The sequence below is a fragment of the Macaca fascicularis genome, chromosome 6 (genome assembly GCF_037993035.2).
Source record: "Macaca fascicularis isolate 582-1 chromosome 6, T2T-MFA8v1.1".
Classification (NCBI taxonomy): domain Eukaryota; kingdom Metazoa; phylum Chordata; class Mammalia; order Primates; family Cercopithecidae; genus Macaca; species Macaca fascicularis.
The window spans coordinates 79,298,625-79,310,048 of record NC_088380.1 but is presented as its reverse complement, the minus strand read 5'-3'; the positions used below and the strand labels follow the sequence as shown (position 1 = coordinate 79,310,048).

The window sequence follows — 11,424 nt, the reverse complement described above, 5'->3', positions numbered from 1 at the left end:
TCTAAAGGCTAATTTTCTAGTTTCTTCTGTTAGCAAAGTAGTTGCCACTACAGATTGAATGCATTTGGGCCACCCACGGGTTCCTGAGTTAAGGATTTTTGATAGGAAGGCTACTGGTTGTCAGTGGCCTCAGTGCTTTCGGATTACGCCCTTATTTACACTGACAACAAAGTGGTATTGGAGTGTTATAAGGTCACGGAGAAAACCTTCAGTTATCAATTACAGGTTTTGAATTTACCCTGGCTTTTAAAGAAATAGGGTACACTGTTTTTTCTTTACTACTTCTATCTTTCTCTTTCTCTCTTTCTTCTTTCTGTCTTTGTAGATGGATTTTTGGAAACACAGTGGAAGGATGTTCACTCGTTGCCCCCATTTGCCACTATAGGAATATGTGCCTCCCTTTTATTTATTCAATTTGCTTTCATCCTGATCTATTACGTTGTTGTAGACCCAGTTCCAGTTGTTACAGTACTGGGTTATCAGTTCTAAGGCCCTGGCAAGGGTGGTGGGGAACGGGTCCCACATAACTGACCATGTCGAAAGCTGTATGCCTAAATTGGGTGGGACACCAGGGACAAGACTCCCTGGGTTCATAATGAAAGGAGCTGGGCACATTCCTCAGCCCCGGGCTCAAAACTCCCTGAGCCTAGCACAAACACATCCCATCCTCCCATCCCACCACCATATATCTCTCAAACTCCCTGAGCTCAGTACAAACACCACCTGGAAAGTCTCCGATAAGGAGACAGCCGTACAAGGTTACTGAAAGCGCAGGAATTTCTTTGTTCCCCTACAACTTTCGGGCTATAAAAAGCAAACGCTCGCATTGTTCGGGGCCCTCTTGTATACTGTGTAAAGGAGGGACCAAGTTCGAACTTGTAGTAAAGATCCTTGCCGCTTGGCTTTGACTCTGGACTCTGGTGGTCTTCTTTGGGGAACAAACAGTCTGGGCATAACATCTGGGGGCTCGTCCGGGATTCCCCAAGCCCACCAGACCCCTGGTCAACGGATCTGCTAGGATCGATCTACTGATAGGTGAGCTGGCTCGTCTCCGTTTGTCTGTCTGTGTCTGTGTGTCTGTTCTGAATCTGAATCTCTGACTCGCGAGGTCTGAAACTGAGGCTGGCACAGTCCTGGCGGACGCGCTATAGGACAGCCAGTGGAGACCGGTGGGAGACGTCCCCTGGCTCTCTTCTGATTTAAATTGCGATCTGAGTTGCCGGAGCGGGTTCGCGATCCGGGCAACAGTCTGAATTGCCCCGGTCCCCGGGTGCGCGCCTGCTGTCTGAATTGCCCCGGTCCCCGGGTGCGCGCCTGCTGTCTGAATTGCCCCGGTCCCCGGGTGCGCGCCTGCTGTCTGAATTGCCCCGGTCCCCGGGTGCGCGCCTGCTGTCTGAATTGCCCCGGTCCCCGGGTGCGCGCCTGCTGTCTGAATTGCCCCGGTCCCCGGGTGCGCGCCTGCTGTCTGAATTGCCCCGGTCCCCGGGTGCGCGCCTGCTGTCTGAATTGCCCCGGTCCCCGGGTGCGCGCCTGCTGTCTGAATTGCCCCGGTCCCCGGGTGCGCGCCTGCTGTCTGAATTGCCCCGGTCCCCGGGCTCCCGGCTTCCGGCGCACGCTCGCGGCCCCGGTCCCCGGGCTCCCGGCTTCCGGCGCGCGCTCGCGGCCCCGGTCCCCGGGCTCCCGGCTTCCGGCGCGCGCTCGCACCCCGGTCCCCGGGCTCCCGGCTTCCGGCGCGCGCTCCCGGCCCCGGGCTCCCGGCTTCCGGCGCCACACTTCCGGCCCGGTCCCCGGGCTCCCCGGCTTCCGGCGCCACACTTCCGGCCCGGTCCCCGGGCTCCCGGCTTCCGGCGCCACACTTCCGGCCCCGGTCCCCGGGCTCCCGGCTTCCGGTGCCACACTTCCGGCCCCGGTCCCGGGGCTCCCCGGCTTCCGGCGCCACACTTCCGGCCCCGGTCCCCCGGCTCCCGGCTTCCGGCGCCGCACTCCCGGCTAGCTATCAGTAATAAGTCAGATCAGATTTCCTCTATTGGGATTCTAACCCACATTCCTTTACAGGAAAGGACTACAAATCGTTACAGGATGGGCAATACCCAGAGTACTCCTCTATCTCTCCTTACAAATAATTTCAAAGAAGTTAGAGCAAGGGGCCATGATCTTGGTATGGAAATCAGGAAAGGAAAGCTAATTACTCTGTGTCGCTCCGAGTGGCCTGCCTTTGATGTGGGGTGGCCACCCGAAGGGACCTTCCGACTTGCTGTCATCACTAGGGTAAAATCCAAGATTTTCCTACCTGGACATGCGGGCCACTTAGACCAAATCCCATACATCCTCATATGGCAGGACCTTGTTGAAAACCCGCCTCCTTGGCTGTCCCCTTTCCAATTAGCCTCTGAACCCTCTAAGGCACTGGTTGCTCGACCACTAAAAACCAAGCAACCAACTGCCCCCTCCCATCCTGTTCTACCTGATAGCGGGGACCCACTGTTCACAGAACCCCCTCCGTACCCCTCCGGGCCCCAGGTTCCGGCCCCTCGGGCTGAGTCGCGGGAGAGAGCAGGCGGAGAGGAGGCGGCCGCCACTCACGGGCCTGCTGAAAGAGAAAGTAACTTTGAGGGGCCGGCGGGGCGGACGCGAGGGCGCACTTTGCGGACTAGCCCCCCCCAGCCACCTGACTCCACGGTGGCTTTACCCCTCCGGGAAATAGGACCCCCAGATGACACAGGAATCCCCAGGCTCCAGTACTGGCCATTCTCCACCAGTGATCTGTATAACTGGAAAACTCAGAGTGCTCGGTTTTCAGACAACCCCAAAGATTTACTGTCTTTACTGGATAGTGTCATGTTCACCCACCAGCCCACTTGGGACGATTGTCAGCAGCTCCTCCGAATCTTGTTTACCACGGAAGAGCGAGAGAGAATACAGGTAGAAGCTAGAAAGCTGGTCCCGGGGGACGACGGTCAACCGACTGCCAACCCCGACCTCATAAACGCGACCTTTCCTCTGACCAGGCCGGCATGGGACTACAATACGGCAGAAGGTAGGGGACGGCTACGCCTTTATCGCCAGACTCTAATGGCAGGTCTCCGGGCAGCTGCTCGCAAGCCCACTAATTTGGCTAAAGTATATTCTATTCTGCAAGAAAAGACAGAGAGCCCAGCCACCTACTTAGAAAGATTAATGGAAGCTTTTAGACAGTACACCCCCATAGATCCAGAGGCTCCAGGAAGTCAGGCAGCTATTGTAATGTCATTCGTAAATCAGGCAGCCCCAGATATTAAAAGAAAACTCCAGAAATTAGAAGACTTGGAAGGAAAGCGGATTCAGGACCTCCTTCAGATAGCCCAACGGGTTTACAATAACAGAGATACTCCAGAAGAAAGGCAATTTAAGGCCACTGAAAAAATGACCAAGGTCCTGGCAGCAGTAGTACAGAAAGAGCATCTACAGCCAGAGTACACCCAACCCAGGCGGCCCCCCAGGCATGATAATCTGAAAAAAGACCAATGTGCCTACTGCAAGGAGGCTGGCCACTGGGTAAGAGACTGCCCCAAAAAGAAACAACGAGGACAGGGACCCCCTAGGTCTACACCCGTACTAGTCACTCAAAATGAAGACTAGGGAAGACGGGGTTCGGATCCCCTCCCCGAACCTAGGGTAACTTTGCAAGTGGAGGGGTCCCCAGTCCAGTTCTTGGTCGATACGGGAGCACAGCACTCAGTCTTAGTTAAAACTAATGGAAAATTATCCTCCAAGTCCTCGTGGGTACAAGGGGCCACAGGAGTTAAGAAATACCCATGGACAACACAAAGAACAGTAAACCTCGGAGCCAAGAATGTAACCCATTCTTTCCTGGTTATCCCTGAGAGCCCCTGTCCCCTATTAGGGAGAGACCTGCTAACTAAAATGGGAGCACAGATCCATTTCCTCCCTGAGGGGCCCATCGTGACCAACTCCCACAATCAACCCGTGTCCGTCCTAACTATAACCCTAGAAGATGAGTACCGGCTCCACCAGGAGCAACCGGCCCCTGACCAGGACATAGCAACCTGGCTCCAGCAATATCCAGAAGCTTGGGCGGAAACGGGGAGCTTAGGACTAGCAAAACACCGTCCTGCTTTATTTGTTGAACTTAAACCTGGGGCAGACCCCGTGCGGGTACGCCAATACCCGATGCCCCTAGAGGCCAAGAAAGGAATTGCCCCGCATATCCGCCGGCTCCTTGACCAAGGAATCCTCTGCTCATGTCACTCACCCTGGAATACTCCATTGTTGCCGGTACGAAAACCTAATAGTGGAGAATACAGACCTGTACAAGACTTAAGAGAAATCAATAAAAGAGTTGTGGACATACACCCAACTGTGCCTAACCCATATACCCTCCTAAGCACCCTAAACCCTAAACATCAATGGTACACTGTTTTAGATTTAAAAGATGCTTTCTTCAGTTTGCCTTTAGCCCCTCAGAGCCAAAAGCTCTTCGCCTTCGAGTGGAATGACCCTGATAGAGGCATAAGTGGCCAACTGACATGGACCAGACTGCCGCAAGGATTCAAAAACTCTCCTACCCTGTTCGATGAGGCCCTCCATGAAGACCTGGGTGAGTACCGACGCAAACACCCTGAAATAACCTTACTACAGTATGTTGATGACCTCCTGATTGCTGCTGAGACCCAAGAAGCTTGCATCCAAGGGACCAAAGGTCTCTTACAAGCTCTGGGAAATCTAGGATACCGAGCCTCAGCAAAGAAAGCTCAAATCTGTAAATCAGAGGTAACATACCTAGGATACCTGCTTAAAGAAGGGCAGCGCTGGTTAACAGACGCCCGAAAACAAACTGTTCTGCAGATCCCCAGGCCGCAATCCACCCGACAAGTGAGGGAATTCCTGGGGTCAGCGGGGTTTTGCAGACTATGGATACTTGGGTTCGCAGAACTGGCTAAACCCCTATATCAGGCAACACGGGGGCAGCAGCCATTTAAGTGGACAGACGAAGCCGAGTCGGCTTTCCAACAGATTAAAACTGCCCTACTCTCCGCGCCTGCACTGGGACTACCTGATGTTACCAAGCCCTTCCACTTATACATAGATGAAAATAAAGGTATCGCTAAGGCAGTAATAACTCAAAACTTAGGCCCCTGGCGGAGGCCAGTTGCCTACCTGTCAAAGAAGTTAGACCCAGTGGCTGCCGGGTGGCCCCTTGTCTCCGAATGATTGCAGCCACGGCTCTGATGGTGCAGGATGCTGATAAGCTTGTCATGGGGCAAGAATTGCGGGTCGTTACCCCACATGCCATCGAAGGTGTACTCAAACAGCCACCCAATCGATGGATGAGTAACGCCCGACTCACCCACTACCAAGGATTACTACTAAATCCTCTCAGGATAACTTTCCTGCCCCCAACGACCTTAAACCCTGCCTCGCTGCTGCCCAACCCGGACCTGGACGCCCCACTCCATGACTGCACCGAGATACTAGCTCAGGTGCACGGAGTTCGAGAAGACCTGCAGGATCGCCCACTTCCTGACGCCGACCTCGTCTGGTTCACTGATGGGAGCAGCTTCATGCATCAGGGCCAGAGGTACGCTGGAGCGGCAGTGACTTCAGAGACTAAGGTAATCTGGGCGGAACCCCTGCCCCCGGGGACATCGGCCCAGAAGGCCGAATTAATAGCACTCACCCAAGCTCTTACCTTAGGGGCGGGGAAAAAGCTGACGGTATATACAGACAGCCGATATGCTTTTGCAACAGCGCATATACATGGGGCCATTTACAGGGAGCGGGGGTTACTAACGGCTGAAGGAAAAGAAATAAAAAACAAGCAAGAAATCCTAGCCCTGCTAACAGCCCTATGGAGGCCAGAAAAGTTAGCCATTGTGCATTGCCCAGGGCATCAGAAACTAACTACTACAACTGCTCAAGGCAACTTTCTAGCGGACCAAACTGCAAGAAAGGTGGCGAAGGCTCCCAGCCAACTCCTTGCACTCCAGCTCCCTGACCCGGGCCCCCGGGACTTGCCATATTTCCCTGATTATTCAGAACAAGATCTCCAGTGGATTGACAAGCTTCCCCTGAAACAGATCCAGAATGGGTGGTGGACTGATACTAATGACCAAACCATCCTACCAGAAAAATTAGGACAACAAGTGTTAGAACACATCCACCGAACCACCCACCTGGGTGCTCGGCGGATGATAGACCTGATCAGACGCTCTAAGCTCAAATTCAGACATACAGCCGAGATGGCCAGCAACATCGTGACAAGTTGCAAAGTCTGCCAGCTTAACAACGCCTACCCCCAATCCCAGGCTGCAACGGGAACAAGGCTCAGGGGAACCAGGCCCGGTATCTACTGGGAAGTAGATTTTACTGAGATAAAGCCAGGAAAATACGGGTATCGGTACTTACTTGTCTTTGTAGACACTTTTTCAGGGTGGACTGAAGCATTCCCCACCAAGAAAGAGACTGCTCAGGTTGTAGCAAAGAAAATCCTGGAAGATATCCTCCCCAGGTATGGCTTCCCCGTCCAGATAGGGTCAGATAATGGGCCGGCCTTCGTCGCTAAGGTAAGTCAGGATTTGGCTTCCATCCTTGGGGCAAATTGGAAACTACATTGCGCTTACAGGCCCCAGAGTTCAGGACAGGTAGAGAGAATGAATCGGACCTTAAAAGAGACCTTAACTAAATTGACTATGGAGACTGGCGCTAATTGGGTGGTCCTTCTCCCCTACGCTCTGTTCCGGGCCCGTAACACCCCTTACAGACTAGGCCTTACTCCTTATGAAATTATGTATGGCAGACCCCCACCCTTAGTTCCCGGCCTAAAAGATGATCTGCTCAAGTCCGAAACAGAAAATGTCTCTGAACTCTTGTTTTCCCTACAAGCCTTGCAGAAAATTCATCAAGAAATCTGGCCCAAGCTGAAAGAACTATATGAGACCGGTCCCCCGCCGACACCCCATCCGTACCAGCCGGGAGACTGGGTCCTGGTCAAGCGACACCGACAAGAGACCCTAGAACCCAGGTGGAAAGGACCACTCCAGGTACTCCTAACCACACCCACCGCCCTGAAGATAGAAGGCATCGCATCGTGGATCCACTACACCCACGTCAAGCCAGTGGACCCAACCTCTGATCTTCTGGGACCAATCACGGCGGCGGCTGAAGCACCGGACACGTGGACTGTGGACAGAGCTAAGAACAACCCCTTAAAACTCACCCTGCGCCGACAACATAGCTCACTGCAAACATGCAGTTAGATAGTCTAACCCTAATGTTAGTCGCCCTAGTGGCCGCTGGAGAAATCACAAAACCAGCTCATAATCCCTTTGTCTGGAGATTCTGGCTTTATGAAAACCGAACCCACCCTGGGCAACCTCATAAGCCCGGAAAATTATTGGCCAGTGCTGATTGCCCTTCCTCAGGGTGCAACAGCCCAATTCTACTAAATTTTACCGGTTTTCAAATAGCCAAACCTATGACACCAATAATATGCTTTGAGTTTGATCAGACTAAATACAATTGTAAACACTATTGGTGGCACCAAAATGCTGGCTGTCCTTATAACTATTGTAACATCCACAGGCCCCGTTATTGGGGAGAGAGAAAACAGTTAGACCCTAAATGGCCCTTCTATCGTAGACGGGATAAAGACTTTCCATATACATGGATAGTTAGAGACCCCTGGAACTCCCGCTGGACCACACCTCAACATGGGGCTGTATACTACTCCCCCTCCTCCACATGGCCTAGCAGTCACCTCTATCTGTGGCGAGGCCTAGTGCAAGTACTGCCCCTGGTCCACGGGAATATCCAACGACAGGAAAACAGACTAACACAAGACTTACGTCCTTTCTCCTGGTTAAAGTTATTACAAGAAGGACTAGAACTTGCTAACCTTACAGGACTTCATAGCCTGTCTGGCTGCTTCCTGTGCGCCACTCTAGGGCGTCCACCGCTAACAGCTGTCCCTCTGCCATGGGGACCCTCTACCTTTGCCCAAGCTAACAACCTCCGAAACCACTCGTATGCTCCTATCCTGAACGTGCCCCTATACCTAAACCCCAGTCAGGAGAAGTTTCCCTACTGTTTCTCAGGAACCAATTCCAGCCTCTGCAGCATCACTGCAACGCCCCCTAATATTACCTTAAGAGCTCCATCAGGCATATTCTTCTGGTGTAATGGAACCTTATCTAAGAACCTACCTAGTCCTTCTGTTAATAACCTACTATGTCTCCCTGTCACATTAGTTCCCCGGTTGACTCTACTAACTGCTGGCGAGTTCTTAGGGTATACCGGTAACTGGACTAGTGCTATTATTCACCCAGACCCTAGACCAAGACCTGCATGAGCCATATTTCTCCCCCTCATTGCAGGAATCTCCCTCACCGCATCCTTCATTGCGGCCGGACTGGCGGGGGGAGCCCTAGGTCACACCCTCATAGAAAGTAACAGGTTATACCAACAATTTGCCGTTGCTATGGAAGAGTCGGCTGAGTCCCTTGCCTCCCTTCAGCGGCAGCTCACGTCCCTAGCTCAGGTAACCTTGCAAAACCGGAGGGCCCTAGACCTACTCACTGCAGAAAAAGGTGGTACATGTATATTTCTAAAAGAAGACTGTTGTTTCTACATAAATGAATCAGGACTTGTAGAGGACCGGGTCCAACAGTTACGCAAGTTAAGCACTGAAGTAAAAACACGGCAGTTTGCTTCAGCTGCAGACCAATGGTGGAATTCCTCTATGTTTTCTCTGTTAGCCCCCTTCCTTGGACCCCTGCTAAGTCTACTATTTCTGCTTACCGTAGGACCTTGTGTTGTTAACAGAATTTTACAATTTATTAGGGAGAGATTTGACACCGTACAACTCATGGTCCTCAGAGCCCAATACCAACCTGTAAACGCTGAAACAGAATCAGACTTATAAGACCCAAGATTGGCTCTGAAGATACCTGAAAAGAAGGGGGGAATGAAAGGAGCTGGGCACATTCCTCAGCCCCGGGCTCAAAACTCCCTGAGCCTAGCACAAACACATCCCATCCTCCCATCCCACCACCATATATCTCTCAAACTCCCTGAGCTCAGTACAAACACCACCTGGAAAGTCTCCGATAAGGAGACAGCCGTACAAGGTTACTGAAAGCGCAGGAATTTCTTTGTTCCCCTACAACTTTCGGGCTATAAAAAGCAAACGCTCGCATTGTTCGGGGCCCTCTTGTATACTGTGTAAAGGAGGGACCAAGTTCGAACTTGTAGTAAAGATCCTTGCCGCTTGGCTTTGACTCTGGACTCTGGTGGTCTTCTTTGGGGAACAAACAGTCTGGGCATAACAATAGCCTAGGGGCCTAAGGTTGCAGCTTAGAGCTTCCTTAGATCCCTTTGGAGATACAACCTGTTCTAATACTTGGGAGAGGAAGTGAAAGTCTGAAGCATTAGTATCTAGGAGGCAGGGATCAGAGGAAGTAGATTCAGAGGTAAGGAGAATTTTGGGGCCACACTTTCAAGAAATTAGTGGTCAGGACCCAGGAGGTATGGGTCAGAAGGAAAGGCAGGGGCACACTCATGGGCGATTGTTGAGTAGAGACTTCTGGCTGTGCCATAATCTCAACTGGCTAATGCCAGGAATTCAGGGTGACAGTTTTCTGCCTCTAGTCGACCCTCAGCTTCCCCAGGAAAACTGAAAGTGGAAGCTGGTTCCAGGCAGACCACGCTCCCAATCCAGAAAGGTTGGGATTTTTAGAAAGCCCTTTCCCAGACAGCCTCACACCTGAGTCTTAAGTCCGGTGGCCACACTAACAGTTTCTCACCGGCTGACAGGTGCCCAGTATTGTCCTCCAATTCTAAGGAAGGATAGGACAGGATAGCAAGTGAAAGTGGTTCAATATTACTCACCACTTTGGAGGTCCCTTCGTGGTTGCCAAAACATTACCGGTGGCAGCAGGCTGGGGGGGGGGGGGGGGGTCCTTTTTCTTAGAGCTCCCAAGATGGTGGCAGCTGCTCTCAAAATGGCAGCAAGCCGCTTGTTCTCTGACCTGGGATTCTTGGCCTCACGGATTCCAAGGAATGGAATCTTGGGCCATGCGGTGAGTGTTATAGCTCTCTTAGAAGCCATGGGTCACAGAAGAGAACCATGGAACCCATTGACTAGTGTTCAGCCTGATTAGGAAGAACGGGGGCACTTAGCCATGCAGGAACAATGGCAAGCCTTTAGCCCAATCAGGGGCGGCAATGGGCACCTTGCTGGATCAGGAGCGCAGCGGACACTCTGCCAGATCTGGAGGGGTGGAAGTCAGCGGCGGGTCTGTGAGGGCAGCAAACAGTGGTGGTGGATGGCAAGCGAAAGCTCAGCTCAAGCCATAACAAACACGGACCAGAAGAGTGCGCGGTTGCAAGATTTAATAGAGAGAAAACAGAACTCCCATAAAATGGGAGGGAACCCAAAGGGGGTTGCCCACCTCTTTCTTTAAAAAAAAGTTATTTTATTTTTTTGACAAGAATTTGCCATACAATGTATTTTCTCATATAAAATTTCTTTACTTTATAACCTTCCTTACCGAAAATACCTCTTTGCCTTTATAACCTTACTTATGTCTCTTTTATTTCCTGGTTCCTTTTACCTTGTTTTATATATAATCTTTAAATAACCTTTGAATTAGACAAAAATTATTTTCCTTTTGTTAGGAAGTTAAGATTTGTACTGCATGTTGCTGAGCAAGTTCTGTGAAGGGGGAGCAAATGAGGAGGTTTTCTACATACTGTAGAAGTTATCTTCCCACAAGAGATTATTATGTTTTTATTAGGGTTTGTCTGAATAAGTGTGGGCTATTTTAAACCCTTGAAGTAGGGCTGTTTACGTTGAAATTATTGGTTAAAAATTTAGGCAGTTTTCCCAGGAGAAACAGGGCTATTAGAGGGAGAGATGAATTCAGAGGTTGGGTAAATATTAAGCAGGTACCTATCTTGGAAAGCATATTTTTGCCCTAAAAGGGTGTGAGGTATTTAGTTATCAGAAACTGGTGGGAGAATGGCCATTGGTCCCTTAAGTAATATAAAGGGATGTGAATTTTTTCTTTTTGGAGGGAGGGGATGCCATTTGCCTTCATTACCCAACAGGATTTTGAGGACAGTTGCTCAGGGAAGATTAGTGCAGAGTAGGCAGTGTTTGAACTCAAAAGGGAAATTTATAATTTCATTTGTCCTCTCCAGAGTGCCTTTGGCTTTGTCCTGTTGATGACAGTGTCTGATTTGAAAGCCAGCTGGAGCAGAGAGCCCCTTTAGCTCAAGACCATCAGGGATTGGGATACTGTCCCAGAGTCCCTTTAGCCCTCAGGGCAGTCCTGTTTCCAGTGGCCAAACTTGTGGCAGAGTGAGGGGAAACTGTGTGGGGCTTTTCCCCATTTATTTCATTAAGGCAGTTTACTTTTCAATGGC

The 11,424-nt window shown here is 51.1% G+C and overlaps 1 protein-coding gene across 7 annotated transcripts; it reads left to right on the top strand.

Moving 5' to 3' along the window:
* The first annotated feature begins 600 nt into the window (after positions 1-600).
* LOC135971312 (uncharacterized) lies at positions 601-9,275 on the top strand. 7 transcript variants are annotated; one of them, XR_012414554.1, is made up of 4 exons: positions 1,967-3,037; positions 4,446-4,597; positions 5,381-5,612; positions 6,883-7,019. XR_012414554.1 is itself a non-coding variant. In XM_073995141.1 (2 exons), exons 1-2 carry the CDS (start codon positions 2,080-2,082, stop codon positions 6,919-6,921), a joined length of 882 nt encoding a protein of 293 aa, XP_073851242.1. In that variant the 5' UTR covers positions 1,967-2,079; the 3' UTR covers positions 6,922-9,275. The 7 variants fall into 7 exon arrangements, 2 of the variants coding, with proteins under 2 accessions (XP_073851242.1, XP_065402455.1); XR_012414553.1 differs by having other exon boundaries at positions 4,446-5,612; XR_012414552.1 differs by having other exon boundaries at positions 1,967-4,597.
* The last annotated feature ends 2,149 nt before the right edge of the window (positions 9,276-11,424 follow it).

Excerpts from the sequence above, each read along its gene's own strand:
- LOC135971312 (XM_065546383.2), top strand. The coding sequence starts at position 2,080 with ATGGGCAATACCCAGAGTACTCCTCTATCTCTCCTTACAAATAATTTC. Across the intron at positions 3,038-6,882 it reads GGACTACAATACGGCAGAAG|CCTTGCAGAAAATTCATCAA; the intron begins GTAGGGGACGGC and ends TTTCCCTACAAG.